The following is a 19,424-nucleotide window of genomic DNA, read 5'->3' as shown; positions in this document are numbered from 1 at the left end:
GCCCAAGTGTGGGGAGGAGCAGCTGAGGGAGCTGGGGGTGCTGAGCCTGGAGCAAAGGAGGCTCAGGGGAGACCTTCTGGCTCTGCACAGCTCCTGACAGGAGCCTGGAGCCAGGGGGGGGTCGGGCTCTGCTCCCAAGGAACAAGGGACAGGACAAGAGGAAACAGCCTCAAGTTGCCCCAGGGGAGGTTTCAGTTGTCCCTGAGGAACAATTTCTTGCCCTGGAGGGTTGCCCAGGGCTGTGCCAGGCTGCCCAGGGCAGTGGTGGAGTCCCCACCCCTGGAGGGGTTTCCAAGCTGTGGAGATGTGGGGTGAGGGACACGGGGCAGTGGGGACCTGGCACTGCTGGGGAAGGGTTGGATTGATGATCTGCAAGGTCTCTTCCAACCAGAAATCACCTTATGATTGTTTTTATTTGGGAGGACTTCCTGCAGTGGGAGAAGCAGAAGAGCTGCTGTGGTCTTCACAGCAGCACAGAGAACCAGCAACAGGCAGGGGCCAGACTGAGCCAGGCTCCACTTCACAGCCCTTCACGTGGGCTTTGTCTCCTCCCTCCTCCCGTTTTACATTTTCTCTCTTTTTGAAAAGAAACCTGGAAAACTCACCTGCACTTTCAGTTTTACACCACGCCCCATTAACATCATCTCATTAACATCATCTTTGTGTTTTTGTTTTACAGAAGAAGGCAACGACTGAGCCCATCCCCAGGTAAGTGATGCCTACAGCCATTTTTAACATTTTTCCCCAGCAGACATCCTGTTGTTGAAGGACTGACAGCTATTTAGGTTGGTTTTATTTGTGGTTAAAGGGGAAAGAGCCTTTGTTTTGCCTCCTGAAACCAGCAAAAGGTTAAGTGTTTGCCAAGGGACAAGTTTGAAGGCCTGCTCCCTTCTTTGGCAGCAGCTGACCTCTCCCTTCTCTTCCCAGGGACACCCAGAGCTCTTCTTCCATCAGCCCTTTTCTTAAGAGAGACTTTTCCAGGAGCTTTAAACTTACCAACGTCTGTGGATTTTCTACAGCTGTTCTTTCCATGGAAGGGGCCACTCTCACCCCTCTCAGCTCTCGTGGAGTTTGTGATGGAAAAGCCCAAACTGGACACAGTTTTTTTTTTAAGTCCATCAGCAAACCTGGGGCAAAGGGAGGGTCAGTGATTTGCTGCTTCTTGGGGTTTGTACACTGTCTTTCAAGGAAATTTCTTCTGAGTAATAAAAAAAAGGTGGTTTTGATTTTGTGCTGGTCTCCTTGGGGCAGGGGAAATCCTCTTCCACGTCCCAGGACTTGACAAGCACAACACAGCCACTTCCTAGCAAAGCCATGGATCAGCTTCCCACTCTGGGCAACAATAACTAAACTTTTTTCAAAAAGGCACTTTTCTGGGTTAAAAACTAACACCCTGCAGGGCTGTAACAGCACCCACAAGCTGCAGCAGATGGGGCTGGTTGGCAACAGCTCCCTGCAGCACCCAGTTAATCCCATTTAATCCCATTTCTACAGCCCACGTCTGCCAAGGGCACATTGTCCCATCCAGCTCTTCGTGCTCAGAGCCCCAAATCAGCCTGGATGAGGATTTTTTATTCCCACTTACTGCAATTTGTTGGTTCCTGCAGCACTCGGCTCAATTCAGTTCTAACAAGCACCTTCCATCTAAAAAAGCTTTGACAAGGTTTTTTTTAAGACTCTGAGTGAGAAAAGACAGCGAAGATTTGAGTGACTTGGAGAAAAACATTTTAGGATGGGAAAAACTGCAGCAGGGTTAAATGTTGTTGATTATTCCTCTCCCCTTTTTAAGACAGATCATAACACCAGCAACAAAATCTTCACCTACAGCATCTCCTGTGTGTGGACATCAAAACCAAGTGCTCACTAGCAAAGAAGATTAAATCCTTGAGATCAGAAAGAACAGACTTAAGAGGGAACATATGAGGAGTAAGCCTCAGTTATTAAATAATCTCTTTATTGTACGGCTTTCACAAAGAAAAAAAAAAAAGACAAAGCACCCAAGTAGAAAGAATAAAAATGTATTTTCCTTCAGGTTTTAGACTGACACAGCAAGTACAAATCCTTTAGTGTGAGCACTTTGTGGCAATTTGGAAGTTTAACAAACCCCCAGTGAAGGAGCACACGGTGCAAGACTGAACCCTGACAGCTGCTTCTGTGGGTCCCCCACTCATGTGCTGGCTCTGGACAGGGCTGTCATGGTAAAACTCCCTCTTCTTCCTCCTCTGGTCAGGGGTGGTGGAGGGAAGGTTGGGAAGGGATGGAGCTCTGGGATTCAAGTGTGCAGACCCCTTCTAGCAAAAGCTCTTTACTCAGCCAGTCTCAAGCACACAGGACCAGGGGTAAGCTTTCAGGACAGCCCAAATGGTTTGTCCTGCCAATGTATCTTCCCAGTCCACAGACAGTTGGGATTTTGAGCCCAGGCCTGTCCACAGACCTTCTGTAACAGGCATGGAAGTGACAGGTAACTGGAAAACTCCAGATGAAAGTGAAGGGGAAAAAAAGAAAGTCAAATCAGCAGTTTAAAAACTCTTTTGGTATGTTACCTTCCTTTAATTCTAGATTATATGCATAGAGAACCTGATCTACCCCTAAAAGAACATGCAGCATGATTTGCATTAACGAGCCTGCTCAGGCCCTGGAATTGAAGAAACTCTTTTCAAGTGATTAAATGACACCAAGGTCTATGAATGAACAATCCTCACAGACCAGGATTTCCAAACACACACAGAGAAGTGACACAGAGCAGTGGTCTGGGCAGCTTTGGCAATGTTATCATCTGGGATAGCATCTGCGTGGCCTCCAGCAGCTTCAATCCTTGGAGAGCCACCACGAATCCAAAGGCCTGTTTGGTCCAGGGTAAGGAAATGCCTTTGAAGTCTCAACGCTGCCAAATCTTGCTGTAGAGTAGAGTAGGATGTACTGAATCTGTAACAGGATGGGCAAGTCTAGAAGAAGTCATCATAGAACTATCAAATGCCACAGTGATTTAACTTTTAATTAAAATTAACCCATTTACTCATCTTCAAGCCCCTCTAAGAAGTATACACAGAAACCCCACAGAACATTTTGACTTGGGGTAACTCTAGAAACAGCTTCTAATCCAGTATCTACATGGAAAAGTCAGTGCTCTTCCACTTCTGCTAGCTCTCCTTGTGCTAATGGCCCAGAAATTAAAGGCAGTCCCATCCTGGGAGGTTATTTCTGAAGGCCAGCACCTGAAGCAAGATAAAAGAGAATAAATTTTTACACTGGGCCTTCAAGTGTCGATTTGGAAAATCAAGGACTATATAGCATGGCTGTGATACAGCTGCTGCCACCCTTTTCTTGGGAAAAAGGTGAACAGTTGTAAATTAAGAGCAGAGTAGGCTGCATCAGTGAAAGCCAATCTCTCACAGATACCGCGGCCGCCTGAAGCGAGGCAAAAAAGTGCCAGTAAAGGGATAAAACACAAACTTACAGCCCACTAAAATGCTGAAAGAGTTGCCTGCACCAAGGCTGCCTCCCCACAGCCTGAGGGTACACCCAGCTGTATGCTGGAGATGGTGCACCCAGTCAGCCCCAGCTTCTGCTTGTTTTGCTTGTCACCTTTTCATCACAGGCACAGGCATTGAAGTAGAAAATGGTCACTGAGTTCAGAAACTATTTTATCTGGGCACGGGGACATGGGAAGGGCAGGGCACTCTGGAGGAAGGAAGAAAGGGTACTAATATCTAGGTTTAAATAGGTCTTTTCAAAAGATTTAAGCAGCTAGAACTAAACAAGAGTTATGCGACTGGAAAGCCAAGGATACAGTAGACACCTAGAAAATGCTGGAGGATCTGGAGGTCTTTGCTCTACAAGGAGCTAACAGCACCTTGGTGCTATCTGTTCCTTCTCCCTCCATTGCTAGCCACGGGACTGACAGTGGGAAACTGGCTCCTGAGTCAGTGAGATGAGGAGGTGTTGGGATCTTTACACCCCCCTCAGAAAGAGCTGGAATTTAGCTGTGGGAGCATAGCTGAGCCTGGGTGAGCTCCCAACTGTAACACATGGTGCTAACAGTGAGAAGACTCAGGAAAAAGAGTCATCTTGTAATCCATTAGTCTTTGGTGAAGCCCAATTGAGGCAAAGCAGATGATGCCCTCTCCTCCCCCACCCGAGGAGTCCCCATTGAGTCACACAAGCAAACACAGCAGAACAGGTTAGATCTAAAAAAAAAATCTTGGAAGCCTTGAAGGAAGAACTTCACAGAGAAAACAGACAAGGGGAAAGAAAACCAACGGATGTGGGAAGGGGCAGCTGGGTGCACTATGCTGTAAACCAGAGTGTAGTGCTGCAGCCTTGGGTGGAAGCCTCTAGGAGTTAAGCCAGGGGTGCCTGAGACACTCTGCTGCTGTAGCTCGTTTCTCTGGGATCAGCTCCAACATAGGTAATAAGAAGTCTGTGAATGCAGCTGCCTCATCTTGGGACCACTCGTATTTCTCCACCAAAACTTCAAAAAGACCCCAGGGCTTCAGTTTGGTGATGTGCTTCAGATCACCTGAAAACCAAGACAGAAAAGGTTCAGTGCATGATATGGGAACAGAGCAGCTGAACAGGTTAGATCTAAGGGCTGAACAGGGCAAAGGGCTGAACAGCCCAGTTCAGAAACTGGTGCCCAACACCTGAGCACAGAGTGTAAAATGGTAGAACATGCTGAAGAAAAATAAATTACACTGAAATCCCTTTTCTATCTACTTTTGAAGACTGTTCTAGACATGCACTTCCTTGAAGATGTTTTTCCCCTCCTATTTCTGATCCAATATCAGAAAATACTGTTTATCATCACTAAATCACCAATTATTCTGGTTGACATGACAGATAAACACTCTGCAGTTGACTCTGGAATATACACAGCACTGTTTGAGGAAGAGATACCCAAAAAAGCATTTATTAAAACAAAAAAAAAAGAGTGTATTAAACTAGGTTAAAAACTCCTTGAGACTCAATACATTTCTGGGGTACTCAGGGCTTTGTGATAATGGTACCAGGGGCCCTGAGCAATAAGGCTCAGGGTGCAAGGCACTACTTATGTGACTGGCATGTTAGAAATGGAACAAAGTTATCTAGAGAAGACTTCAAAGGGGAGTCACCACCTCTACTTGACACAAATCAGCTAAAGAACTTATCTTTCCTTTTCTGGGGCAGGGGGAGGGGGTTAACAGTGTCTGTTACAGTTCTGGGGGCTGCCCTGGCCCCCAACCATGGCACAGTTAGACAAGAATGGCTCAAGTTTAGCTGCAGTTTTACTGAGAAAGTCTTTCATAAAACAAAAGAAAAACTTAGAGGCATCTTTGCTGCCATCGACTGCTCATTGGTATTTCCAGCAAGGCACTCTTGTGTGTTTTGGGCAGGAGATGGACGGATAAGTGACATTTGCTTGGTTTCCTTTTACCTTTTTTGGTGAAAAACTCCTTGGAATATTTTCCTGCCAAAATGAGCTTGCGAGGTATCTTCCCCAGAAGTTCAATGATCAATGCAATGTGATCTGCATTTCCAAAAGAGAAGACAATGAGACACCCACACAAGACATCTCTAGGCCCCAGTTTCCTTCCTGGGATACAAGGACAGACACTATGTCCCTTAAAAACTGCTTTGAGATCCACCTGAAATCAGGTAACAAAGCAAGAACAAAGTCAAGGGTGAAAAAAGGTAAAGGCCATTTGAGGTATGAACAGTTTGAGAAGCAAGATGGAGAATCAGGTAGCAAGAGGAACAGAAAACAAAGACAAGAACATGGACTTCACTGCAGGGTGGTTTACTGCAGAGGCTTGAGCACAGTTGTCTCCCTAACAACAATGATTTGGGTAAACAATCTTTTTAGAATCATAGAATAATTTTGGTTAGAAAAGACCTTTCAGATCTAGTCAAACCATTCCCCCAGCACTGCCAGGTCCCCACTGCCCCGTGTCCCTCACCCCACATCTCCACAGCTTGGAAACCCCTCCAGGGGTGGGGACTCCACCACTGCCCTGGGCAGCCTGGCACAGCCCTGGGCAACCCTCCAGGGCAAGAAATTGTTCCTAATATCCAACCCCACTCTCCCCTGGAGCAACTTGAGGCCATTTCCTCTTGCCCTGTCCCTTGTTCCTTGGGACAAAAGCCTGACCCCCACCTGGCTCCAGCCTCCTGTCAGGAAATGTTTTGCAAGGAGCCTTTGCATTGCTGCCTGATAAGAGAAAGCTCACTCTGAGGCAGCATCTGCTGCACTTCACATCCCATTTTAAAAAGAAAACATGCAGACAAACACACCTTCATCCCTTGAGTAATCCTCCCCAGAATGAGGCTCAAACAGATAGTCTCCTGTTGCTAACTCAAAGGCCTAAAGAAAGAGAAATGAGCATGTTACATCATTTTAATACACTTCACACAGTCAGACACTCTGCAGGCCAGAAGCCAAGTGATGGGAAAAATAACCTGTAGAACTCCAGTGCACCATCACCACCCCATGGTGTAAAATTTCTTTACCACAATTTAATGGCTGCATTAAAAACCATCATGGGTGTATCTATGAAAAATCCTGGATCATGCTTGTGTGAAATTGTACAAAGTGAAGCCATTTCACACCCTCAGCCTCTCTTCTGCCTCAACAGCATTTTGCAAAACAATGTTTTTCACAAAGATTTTCCTCTCCCTCCAAACTGCAGAATGTCTTTTCAATATCTGAAAAGAGTTAATCTCTGGAGATCTGGTTGTAGACACAAAAATGTGTTTTAAATGAGAAAAACGTTTGCATTTGTTTCAACTCACCACTCCTAAATTCTGTGACATTTCCCCTTTGCATATTCACTTTTACTAAAAACAGCACCTCTGACCTTCTGTTTTCTGTGCTTTCTTTATGGCCTGTTGCAGTCTGACTATTGAATTAGGCACTCAGAGTAACCACTGAGTAATTTTGGCCACATGTTCTGCAGAGACAACACGATCTTACCACATTGTGTTTTACCACATGCATCAAACATCACAGCTTGTTTTCCAAGACAGCAGAAATGACTTCACTTACTATTTTCCAAGCTTACAAAAAAAACCCCCAAGCTTTGTTTTGTAGAAAACACAGAATGGAGACACCACAGAAGCACAGAGAATAACTAACTAGACTGATGATTTTTTTTAATCACTGTATTCTACATTTGCCAGCTCTTACAGGAACAGCTTCAGTCTCGTCTCAACATTCCTCAGATGACAAATGATTCCACACATGCAGAGGATGCATATGATTAAAATATGAATTTTTACTGAAGGCATCTGTGAAACAGGGCTGGATGAAGTGGAGAGGCTCTTTATATAAAAAGATTTTGCCTTCACCATTGCATAGCTGCCTCATTTTTCCACAAAGCATGATGTGGAAGTCAAGTTGTACTGGAAATCTGTTGGTGCTGTACAACAAAACTCTCTCAAAAGGAAAGCCACATGTGGCGATAAGGAAACAGACTTTTTTGCCAGCCCAGGGTGCACAGCACAGAGGAGTTTCCCCGAGTGCTTTGCAGGAGTTGTTTCAAGCCCCTGCTGAGCCCACTCACCATACATGCTGTGCTCCAGATGTCAGCAGGGGTGTTGTACCCTGACCCTATCAACACCTCCAAGGATCTGTACTGCCTCGTCTGGATGTCTTCAGTGAAGTGCTTGTGCTAAAGAGAAGAAATGTTTTACTGAACAGACTGTTCAAGAGGAGAATCAGTGACCTGGAAGGCCAGAGCAGATCAAAGTTCATTCCCATCACATTTCAGCTGGATTTTACATCCTCATTAAATAGTTCTGGATATTCCTACAAGTACTGTTTAAATGCTCTATGTGAAACATCCCTCAAGTAAAACAGCCCAGCAACTTAGATGAAAGCAAGTAATTAAAACAGAACAAGGGAAGACTGTTCCAGGAGCTGCACCCTCTCCTATCTGATGATGCCAGGCCACAATTCACCTGCCCCAGTGCAGATAAGCACCACTAGTCTAAGAGACCACCAGCCCCTGCAACCCTGGTGGGCAATTCTGAGCTTGAGACTCTCTCCCATAAGATCTGAAGTACTTTGCCATTTAAAACCCCAGTGAAGTACATTTCTTCTACTTGAAATGTCAAACATTTAAAAGCAGCACAACCATCAATGAACAAAACTATTCATGAGTCTCTTTCATGTGCTCATGAACTCACTGAAATGGTTTGACAGGACCAGCACATCAGAGCAATTGTTTGCAGCTTCCTCATTCTCCAGGAGAGGTACAGGCTCCTTCAGAAGTTCCACATATGCACATTTCTACACATTATATGTGACACTAGAGCCTATTAGAAGTAATCTAATGACCAGCCAGGCATCCAGACCACAGGCTGACACCCTGTGCTACAGGACCACTGCTTTGTATCCCTGCTCCCCTCCCTTGTTTGCCCTCACCCCCAGCATAGTTTCAAACTGTCACTACTTCCACAAGCAGGTCTAAGAATCTATTTTACAGATTCCTTTCCATCTTGGCATACTGTGAATGAATTAGCAGGTTTAAACAGTCAGTGTGGAGAGACTGTAAACTTACCACCCAGCAGGCATTTCCTAGGTCAGCTATCTTCACTTTGAGCTTATCTGCATTCTTGGGCTCAAGAGGATTAAGAAGGAAATTCCCAGCAGCTGATTTTCCTAGAGGCAACACATACAACAGCTGATTAAAGCTACACAGACAGTGTCACCATCTGTCATCCAAATCCTACAGCCCAGGAAAGGTTTTGCTTATGGATCATAACTTTTTCCTCCCCAGAATTTCAGTACAAAAATCAGCATTAGTCTGCACAAGAGGATCACCTCTTGGTGCTACAAAGCAGAAGAAAAATTAAAACACATGCAAGAGTTACTTTTTTCTCAGCACAGCCTTAAAAAGCCTGTCTACAAATTCCCAGCAGCTGATTTTCCTAGAGGCAACACATACAACAGCTGATTAAAGCTACACAGACAGTGTCACCATCTGTCATCCAAATCCTACAGCCCAGGAAAGGTTTTGCTTATGGATCATAACTTTTTCCTCCCCAGAATTTCAGTACAAAAATCAGCATTAGTCTGCACAAGAGGATCACCTCTTGGTGTTACAAAGCAGATGAACAATTAAACACATGTAAGAGTAACTTTCTTCTCAGCACTCTATGCACAGCCTTAAAAAAGTCTGTCTACATCTAGACACTTTTTAAATAAGGGCGTTGCCAGAGACAAAACAAGTCTCTCAGCCCTTAAGTCTTCCTAAATTTCTGAAGGGAAGTCCACCTAATATAGCATTTTTTTGACATACCCATCCCTCACTGCTGCAACAGTTACAAGAGCTCCAGTACATACTGGGAAAACCTCAATGACACAGCAGAGAGAAAAAAAAAAATTAAATCACTGAATTCCATCCAGCTTTAGAGCTAAAGCAATTTGGGAGAGAGCTGTGAGAAGCAAACTAAACCTAATAATGTGTCTGGGACATCCCACTAGATGCAGTTCAAGTTTCCAAATCTTTACAGTTCACTTGCTACTTGTCATCCAGGGAACTCCTCAGCAGTACTCAGCCAAGAAAATGCTACAGAATTGTTTTTGAAAAGAAATACAGATGTTTTTTTCTCCTTCCTTCTCCAAGCAGATAGACTGCACCTAACCTTGACTCAGAGATGCAAAAAAAGGACAGTTCTATCAACTGATTCCATTTTTTAATGACACACACCAATAATTGTTTAAACTGCTGTACAATACTGTGTGTCTTGGGTTCTCCAAACCTACAAGACTTAGTTTTTTCCCTCTGAACTAGATCACATTTAAACAAAATGATTAAATTGCTTTTTTCCTATGTTGTATAAGGTTTGTTTCAGTCAGGCTGCACTTCCACTTCTGGGAAAACATTTACTCATCTCCAGTAACAGAGAAGAGCTTCCTGTGCTCCATGTTAAGAACAGAACTATTAGCACACACCAGTCCTTATCCCATGACTTAGTAGATTACATGTCTAATTATTAATGAAAATCACATAACACTTGATACAAAGGAGATGTTCCTATACTGAAAAAACAACATATAGGTACTTTTGAGAAGTGGGAATACTTGTACTTAGTCAAAATGAATGTACAACTTCAATTGGAAGCTACAAACAGCAAAATGTCTCAGAGAAGGACTGCCAGGTTAGTTACTCCTGGCAGGAAAAGGCTCAAACATGTGGTTCTGATCAACTCAGCCCACAAAAAAGCCCTTTCTATTAACACTCAAAGTGTTACCACACAGCTCTCCCACATGAAGGAGGAGGGAGACCTTTCTCCTCTGATACCTTTGTTGTCTGTGGGGCTGTTATTCTCATTCTCATCCTCTGAAGGTATCTCTGTCCTGATGCTCTCCTGCAGATGGTTGATCTGCTCACTGAAGGGTCTCTCCTCGTTGGCCGTGGGCTGACACACCATGGAGTCTTCCGAAGCCAAGGGCACCAACGAGTCCGACATTGCTTCTTGAGGCCTGTTCTGCAGGTCACCATTCTGCTGGCTGTAGTTACAACGATGGAAGTTCTCCTCCTCCTGCGTGGGAGGGTGATCCCCACAGTCATTGGCATTGTGCAGGTCGTCCTCCAGTCGCACTGAGCCCTGATTGCTGGAGTCTGGCAAGTCCGACATGGGGATCACGCCGTTGCAGTTGATTTCTGTCACACACTTGTCCACGCTGCTTTCCATCAGAATAGATTGGTCTTGTACAGCTTCAGCTGGAAGAGTGGGGGAGAAAACAGCAGAATGTCTTTATTTGTGTTACTTTAATAGCTGAAGATGTTCAAGGGAACCCTCAGCAGTTCTCAAAAGGTGACTGGACACAATCGCTCCGTAATTCAGTTTGTAACAGGACATTTCAGAGCCTCTTTAGATGGGTAGAACACAATGCAAACAGGTTCAAGGACACCAGACACCTCTATGAAGATGCCTGCTCTACTCATGCCAGCATGAGTGAAAGGACACTGTGCTACTTTAGCAATACTTTAGATCCATACCTGTCTTTGTAGCAATACTTTAGATCCATGCCTGTCTTTCTAGCAATACTTTAGATCCATACCTGTCTTTTTGCTGACATTTTCCTCTGGTGGACTAACTTTTAAGATCATTTCCAGAGGGCTCTGAGTTTCTTCCTCCTCTTCAGGCTGTGTCTGCCCAGGGCTTGCTTCCTTCTCCATTTCCTCTATCTCTTGCATTCGCTTCTCTAATAACTCAGCCTGTCGTTTCTGTTTCTTTTTCAACTTCTTTTTCTTATTCTTTGACATTTTGTCAGCCTACATGGAAGCAAGCAGAGAAATTGGACTTAGCATTTCATATTTCAATAAATCTAAAATGTGTCAAGTTTTAAATTTGTTTTAGAGCTGAGGAAGCAGGCTGGGATGACAACTCTGGAGACAGTACTTCTTCCAAATAAAACACAGATATTAAGGGTTTTGGAGCAGCTGTCTATGACTCTTGCCAGTGCATTTCTGTCCTGACCTAAGAAACCCACAGGATCCTCCACACGAGGGATCTCAGGTCCATAGATGACAGTCACCTTCACAACAGACCTGCAGACCACCAGAAGGACAACTTGTGTGTTAGCTCATACATCACCAGAACATCTCCAAGGCAGCACTGAACCTCACACCTACAACAAGCACAAATCACACTTTTCCTTCTGCTTTAAGATGGCTTTTCCTTAATGCCAACTGCAGCATGAAACAGCACAGTAGGTACTATGAGTAGGTGGACACTTACACACAAAAGCTATGACACTTACTGGTTTTGGCTGTGGTGCAGTGCTCACTGAAAGGAAAAGGAAAATCAGTAAATTAGTCTGTTTATATTCAAAAACTGTAGCCACATTCTTAAGGTGATCTTTTGCTTATGTGGTTTGGCAACAACATTTTAAATTTATCAGCAAATGTTATTTTGAAGGCTCATTTCTCTACAGGAGTACAGCACAAATAGAGAAAATCATTAAATGAGTAAACTCAATTAGAATTCCAGGGAGTAGACTTGCTTGACTGATATCAAAGACCTAAACTTCCTGTCACACAGCTTCATTTACTGCATGTATTATGCATTATACTGAAAAGAAAATGCAAACTAAAACATTAAAATAGCAAAGTTAAGGGAGCTTCCCTAAGAGAAGCTGTGCTATGATGAGCTTGGCTAAATGTTGGTGTTGTAAGATGACTGACAGAGCCTCCAGTGCATGCTGCAGTGGTTCCTGAAACCTATACACTGGACAGGTGGATGTTCTGAGGGGGAACATGAAGAACTAGGAACAGTTTGCCTTCAGATCTTTCAGGGTGTAGCAGAAACAGCTCCCTTGGCATGCTGACAAGTTTTTCAGACTTCTGTGAACTGCTTTATCAGTGCCAGATGAGCTGTTAAAAGCAGGTGCCAGCATGCACATATCCTCCACTCTTCTTACACAAACAACTGCCTTCCTGACCATCTCTGAACGACAACCTGAGACTAACTTCACAATTTAGTTGGCTTTTCAGAGGTGATTTGTATTTTTGTTCCACTGTACCCACTTAGGAAGTTTTCCCTACTCACAATTTAGGGGTGAGAGGGGGGAAATAGCACCAGTTTTCAGGAAACAGAAAAAACAAAAAGCACCTGCAGAGCCAGATGGTGGGGGAGCCCCAGATCTCTGCCACTCTGTTGCTTCTGCAGCCAGCCTGCGGATATACTGGTCATTGACACACAGGAGAATGTTCTCAGGTTTAATGTCTGTGTGAATGATTCGACACTTTGTGTGCAAGTAATCCAGACCCTGAAGAACCTGCAGACAGGACAGAGGGAAATCCATCATTAGAAAAAGCAAAGAATGAGCAAACAGAGTGAAGCAACAATGCAAAATTGCCTAGATGAACCTGAAAGACTTCTATGTTTGAGAGTACCCCAGATTAGAGCCAATGGGATCAGTGGTTACTACTCAGTTCCAGAAAATAAAGAATTGCATCCAGATTTTAGCTATGAATTGAAAATACTGTCTCTTTACCCCTCATAACTTTGCTACAGTTGAAAACCTAATCTTAATACCCTGCAATAAAATCATGCTTTCCTCCTCTCCTCCACCTCACATGCAGAAAGATGTTTCTTCTTAGGCAACCATCCAGTAGGAAGAACAGGTTTCTCTTGCTCTTCCCATCATTAAGCACTGTATTTACTGTGAGAGTTTTAAAAAAACTTGCACTTGTGAGGAATAAGCAGGGTAAGAAGAGGTTACAAGCACAGCCAGCCTCCCACTGTGGTTTAAGTATCAGAAAATTAACAGCTGTAGCAGGAGGTTTTTGCAGTAAAGAAAGGAAATATTAACTCAAGAATCATTTTGTTGCATGAGAAGTACCATCAATTTTTAACTTTTGCTTTCTTGGATCTGAGAAAGGTTAGTGAAAGGATTCCCACTGGGTTGAGGGGAACAGTGCAGCCACAACTGGAACTTACTTGTTTGATGATCTTTTTGACACAAGGGAGTGGAAGCCCCTGATAGTTTGATTTGATGATCCACTTCAGGAGATGATGCCCTAGAACTTCAAACACCATACAGATATCTGGAATTCAATCAAGGAAAAAACATGGACATTCTGACCCAAGGAGCCCTGAACTCCCAGGACTGAGGATCAAAAGACCTCTATAACAATTAAGTGTTCTATAGGAAAGAACCCTCACCCTTCTGACCCAGCTTTGAGAAGCTGCCTTCCCCAACAGCACCATCCTACCCTACACATCAGTGTTATCTAAAAGCCAAAATCCAAGCAGATGGAGTTAAGACAATGGTCCTACTGCAGCAGTAGCAATCTCCTGCTTTGAGTGGGAGCCAGCTGCACAAGCAAGTGTGTGTTAGTACTTCCTGCTAATACTGAGACAGCTTCAGGCCAACACTGTAGATTTTGGAACAGCCTAGGCTCTTGCTCCTGGCAAAACTCAATGCCAGATCTCTCTTTACCAGCATTACCCAAAAAGATAATAACATTTCCATTTCATAAGTCATGTTCAGAACAATTAAATAACTTTCTCTGCCCTCCCTTGCCTCTTTACCAGCAAAACCAACTTTCAACAAGCCTGGACTTCAACAATATTTACATTATCTGGATTTTGTCTATAATAACTCAACAGCTACAGTCACTCTAGTGATATATTCACCATTGTGCCTTTGCTTTAGAAGCCAAACCTCTAGGAATTTGTTAGGCTGCTTCTCACACTAGTGAAAGAAATACAGGATCAAGTCAACATTTGGTGCCAGGTACCAGAAAAACATTAATAGTGGAAATACATTATATAGCAACAGTTTTACTAGAGGTGTTAGAATGTTTATAACCTACAGCTCCAGTCTCAAGTAGCTCATAATTATCACTGAAATAAAATTCAAGCTACCTCAAAGCAGAAACATGCACAGAAATCCAACTTTCAAATTCAGGGTGCCAAAAATCACTGCCCATTAGAAGGCTGCTCACAGAACTTGAGGGGATTTTCAAAGCAAGACACTTTCAACATCCTAACAATGTTGATAATGTCCAAGATGCTTCTGTAACTAGAAGACAACCTTAATGTCCAGCTATAGACTCCACATGTTTGCTGTTTTCAACTGCTGATCTTAATATTTTATACTGCTTCACATACATAAGGGGTTATTACCAGGTTGCTTGCAAAATGGAGGGGCTGAGACAGACAGGCTCTTACTCCAAAGGTTCCCTGGACACTAAGCCACTCAGTCCTGCCTCCCAAATCAAACAGCCACCTCAGCTCTCATGGTAGGAGCATGACTCAGCAGCAGCATCTCCACAGCTCACATTATGTCAGGCTGGATGATCATTCTGGATCAGAGCTCAGCAGCCAGCTGTGAGGCGGGTGATTCTACTGCAGGTTTCCTCGGGCAATGAAAGGGCCACCTGGGCATTGCTCACCACCCTGACAGGACAGCCACCCAGCCAACTCCCATCTTTGCAATTCTGTCTTTATTCCATGAAAGGATACGGGAACCATTAACTCCTGAAATCTTGAAGTCATCCAATAACTGCACGACCCTCTCTTTACTTGGATCATTTGGATCGCTGTTGCGGACCTGCAGAGAAACAGATGATGAACTTTGTGTTTCTTGAGGTAGTTACCAGGCAAGAATATTTTGAAGTCAGATCTACTGCACTACTGCTAGGATCCTACCCAAATTCTTTGCAGCTAGGTGATCCAGAAATAACCAAGCACATGATTAATAGGAACTCATCAAAATGATTTTTGAAATAAATAAAACTGAACCCCACTCTCAGGCACTCACCGATTTCAGCAACTTGATTTCATCCAGTGCTGTTTCTGTGTAGTGCTCTGCACTCTTCACCACCTTCATGGCCACAAATCTTCTCCCTCTGCACACACATGGCAAGTACATTGGAGATTGTTAATGCTCATACAAAGAACTTATTCTCCAGGATTATTTTAAATATCTCTCATATGCAAAAGAATCAAAGGCATCATGGTAAAATATGGTTTAAGCACTCATGAAGATTGTCTTTGGGTCTCTTTTTATAAAACATTCATGGTAGTTGTTCCTCATAAAATGAAATAAGAAGGTCAGAGTCTCCTGCACTCACAAACAATGTTTCCACACACATGGTTTGTCCTGTTAACTCCCCCCACACACACTTGTGTGCCCAGTATCAAAACAAACTTCTGTGTTACAATGTGGACCGTTGTGCTTTGTGTGTTTTTATCCAAAAGTTAAAAGATGCTTTCTGATCACGTTGGTGCAATGCTGTCCCAGAAACACCAGCTGGAACAGAGAGACTTACTGGATGTCCCAAGCCAGCCACACAGTGGAGAAGTGGCCCCATCCCAGCTTCCGAATCACATGGTAGCGTCCATTAAAGAGATCTCCTATTTTTACAAGATGATAACCACCTAAAAAAAAAACAGTGGGAAGTTTATATACCAAGAGATCACACAAGTGCTGAAGAGCAGGTATGTGGAACAAGCATCACAACCTGAGGCAGGATTATTTGATGTGTTTAAATGTTTAATCATACAGACAAATGCAAATGTTTCTCTAATTGAATCTTGCTAGAACAAGTATACAGTGTGTTAGAGGAAGAGCTGTGAACAGCCCTCCAGTTGATTGAGAATTTTTAATGTAATTAACTAGACAAGGGACTTTTCCACCTTTTCAGTGTAGGTGATCACAAAGAATACTTCTTTAGTGAAAACACCTGAAATCTGCTTGGCTGGCCACCTTCTGAAAACACAGCTCGTGATGTTCAGTAACAGAATCTTACAGCTAAGTAAGTACCAGCATCAGTTTGCACAGTCTGTCCCTGTGACATGAAAGGGAACTGCACCCAAGATCCCAATGGAGCTTCCTCTGCAATTGCCTTCCAGGCTGAAAGCTGCTTTGCCATTAACATCACCACTGGAAACAGGGAAGTCTCCTCCCTGTACCCTTCAAGCTGCTCACTGTGCATGAGGATTCCATCACAGATGCAAAGACATGAAAATCCAAACAAAGACATGAGGGAATTGGCAGAAAACAGAGTAAAGAGAACCTGTGATTGTTAAGGCATAGGTTTTTGCCAGAACCTGGGATCACACCCTCAACTGCAAGTGCTTACTGTCCAACTGTGCTCAGCAAATACCACCCCTGAAACACATTTGGCCAGGAAGATTCAGCTCCCTTCACTGACTAGTTCACAAACAAGACATGGAATTGCTCTCTATTACTTCATCAGTTCCAGAAGTCCCTTTTCTTCCCTTAAAGATTCCAGTTACAAATCACCATTTCACACAATGGATTTCTTCTTCCCATTTGCTTTACAACAAAACCCCACAAGTACTTGGGTAGCAAGCTAGAAGCAATAGAAATGCTTTGAAGTAAAGCACTGAAGTGAAACTGCAATTCAATTTCCCTGTGCTATTCCTACTTTGCTTTTTAACACACATACCTGGCATTTGCTACATGCTTCTCTGTCTTATTCAATGTATACAATAAACAGTATCACAGAAGTAGTCTTACAAGACACATGGAGGTGAGGGCACACACAAGTTTCAACTAATTGATCAGTTGAATTTGTATGATCAGCATTCTGTCTTTTTTAAACTATTTGCTGTGCTAAAAACCAACCTGATCCTTTTTGATATTGAATTATACACTGTGGTATTTCCATTTGCTCTGTGTTTAGTTTTGTTTTAGTTTCAGAGAAACACATTACATCTGCAGACACAAAGTTATCTGAGGAATGGATAGCAAGATGATCTTCAAAAGAGAACAGAGAAGAATCTGAAATAGATTTGAAGGATTTTTAAGTGTCCTTTTTCTGGTGAAAATCAGAAAGAAATGGAATGCCTGTGTGCTTTTATCAGTTCTGAAAGCCCTGTGGCACAGAAAAAGCCAATGGCTTCACATACAGGCATCAAAACCAGCTCTCCAACTCAAATCTTCACTGGTGACAGAGAGAACCTTGGAGAACAGTTTTTCCATGTCAGGTTAGCTTGAAAAGTGTTATTATGATGTAGTTTAAAAAAATACTTAAAGGGAGTATATTGTCTTTCTTGACAGGAGATGGGAAATTGAGGGTTTCTTGATGACACTGAGAATCCTGCACCTTAAAGAGGGAGGTCCTCACCTTTACAGTAATCATTTGGATCCTCCTGTTCATCATCATCCGAGCCCAGGATTTCTTCCTCTTGCTCTGGAAGATCACTCTCTGACTGAGCTGCAGGGCCCCGGTGCTGCGTGTCGGGTCTGGAAGAGAACACACTGCATGTCTCACACACCTCCCCTCAGCAGCCCTCACTGCCCAGGGGGGATGCCCCAGCAGGGAGGAGATGCAATACTCAGCCTTCAAAAAACACATTCCACACTCAAATGCTTTTACTCCTAAGCTAGTATAGAAGACAAAATTTTTCATATATTAGTGAGAAATACCTTGTAGTGCCCTAGATTCATTTTTAGAGTGGAACAAAGCCCAGATAGTGAGTTAAAAGCTTTCTGATCCCACCCAAATGTCAGGCTCTTTGAGCCCCTTCTCAGCCTTTCCTTTGGTGAAGACTTTTCTAAAGCAAATTTCTATTTTAGGATGTTGTCTCACACAAAACACTAGAGACTAACATCAAGCAATTCTCACTCCTTAGGAAAAAAAAAATTAAACCAGTATTTTAGCTCCTTTGGAGTTTGTGACTGCAGAGGGGCTGAAATCAGGCACTGAGCTGGGATTTTTGGTGCTTTTTCCACTCCTACATTCATAAATGAAAACATTGTGTGTGTTTAACTTTTCACCAAATGTGCTACTCTAAGCTCCTGCTTGTGAAGATGACCTTGGCAGAGGTCACCTCGGTGCTGTCGTGTGTTTAAGGGGCGTTTGAGCTCCCTGAACTAAAACCTTCCACCACATCCACTGTGCCCTGACTCCTCCTGCACAGCAGCACGCTGCCGACACCCAAACAGCCTGGGAAATGGTAATACTGAAACAGGGAAAGGGAAGGGTTAATTGTCTACAAAGTTTAACCTTCAACAACCTTTTGTACAAAGAATTTATAATGAAAACAGTGCTCACAGCCCATCTGCATTGGCAAGATTTAACAGCAAGGTACTGCAGGATATTAACAGTAAGCTTCTTTTTCTTAGAAGTGTGAGATATTAAAAAAGGACTTGTCCAACAAAGGGGGCAACAAATTTCTTTACAGCAGTGACATCCAAGCACAAAATAACCTTCTTTACAATGAGCTTCCCTGCTAGGGGGAACTGGGGGAAGTTTCCTGCATTGGAAGCATCCTTCCAGTGAAGCAGCAGGTATCACCAATGCCTTCCAGCCCCTTATCCCAAATCCAGCCTGTGCTGCTCAAAGGAGTAACTGCTGAGACAGACACCAGCTACACCAGTGGATAAGCTGATGTATAAAATATATATATATAAACCTTTGAGATGCAGTTTTTATTGCTGGTGACTGTGCTGGAGTCCTGGGCATCCTATCGTGGCTGTACTAACCTCAATCCATGGGATAAATTTCATAGTTCAGTTTTGAGTCCTTACAGAGCAGAATATTCAGTGTTTACTCACTACACATGCCCTCTGCTGAAACTTCCTACCTTAAACAGACTACTCCCCAACTACAGCCCTGTTAAATACCTACAGAGCATAAAAAGGAAGAAATTACATGTTCTGATCTGATCATGACTGAACTTGCAGCCATTTACACTCCGGAACTGAAGTTCATTAAAGCAAAGAGAAGCCAAAAGGGTCACCCCGAGCACAACCAAACCACCCAGCACTTACTTCAGCCTGTGATCAGAGCTAGGAAGTCCTGCTCATTTTTTAATTCAGGGACAGATAAGCAATGCAGGTTATTTGTCCTGAACCATAAAACAAGACTGAGACAGTCCATTCCACTGCTAACGAGACACTTATTAACAAACCTGCAGCTTGATCCAGCCAAGATATTCAGTATTTACACTTT

The 19,424-nt window shown here is 43.4% G+C and overlaps 1 protein-coding gene across 1 annotated transcript; it reads right to left on the bottom strand.

The window, feature by feature from the left end:
* Positions 1-4,137: 4,137 nt before the first annotated feature.
* SRPK1 (SRSF protein kinase 1) lies at positions 4,138-19,107 on the bottom strand. The gene is made up of 15 exons (XM_008947706.1): positions 19,097-19,107; positions 17,595-17,713; positions 15,771-15,879; positions 15,260-15,347; positions 14,962-15,049; positions 13,432-13,538; positions 12,601-12,766; positions 11,750-11,775; positions 11,048-11,261; positions 10,284-10,706; positions 8,538-8,638; positions 7,539-7,646; positions 6,271-6,340; positions 5,414-5,506; positions 4,138-4,519 (listed from the first exon to the last, which is right to left on the bottom strand). Exons 1-15 carry the CDS (start codon positions 19,105-19,107, stop codon positions 4,335-4,337), a joined length of 1,908 nt encoding a protein of 635 aa, XP_008945954.1. The 3' UTR covers positions 4,138-4,334.
* Between the last annotated feature and the right edge of the window lie 317 nt (positions 19,108-19,424).

The sequence above is a fragment of the Merops nubicus genome, unplaced genomic scaffold (genome assembly GCF_000691845.1).
Source record: "Merops nubicus isolate BGI_N331 unplaced genomic scaffold, ASM69184v1 scaffold13199, whole genome shotgun sequence".
Lineage (NCBI taxonomy): Eukaryota > Metazoa > Chordata > Aves > Coraciiformes > Meropidae > Merops > Merops nubicus.
The sequence above is the reverse complement of the archived record's forward strand: the minus strand, read 5'-3'. Positions and strand labels throughout refer to the sequence as shown.

Coding starts and splice junctions, on each gene's coding strand:
- SRPK1 (XM_008947706.1), bottom strand. Junction 10,707..11,047: donor AAATGTCAGCAAAAAGACAG/GTATGGATCTAA, acceptor CCACTCTTCCAG/CTGAAGCTGTACAAGACCAA. Junction 5,507..6,270: donor GGATTACTCAAGGGATGAAG/GTGTGTTTGTCT, acceptor TTGGAAATGCAG/ATCACATTGCATTGATCATT.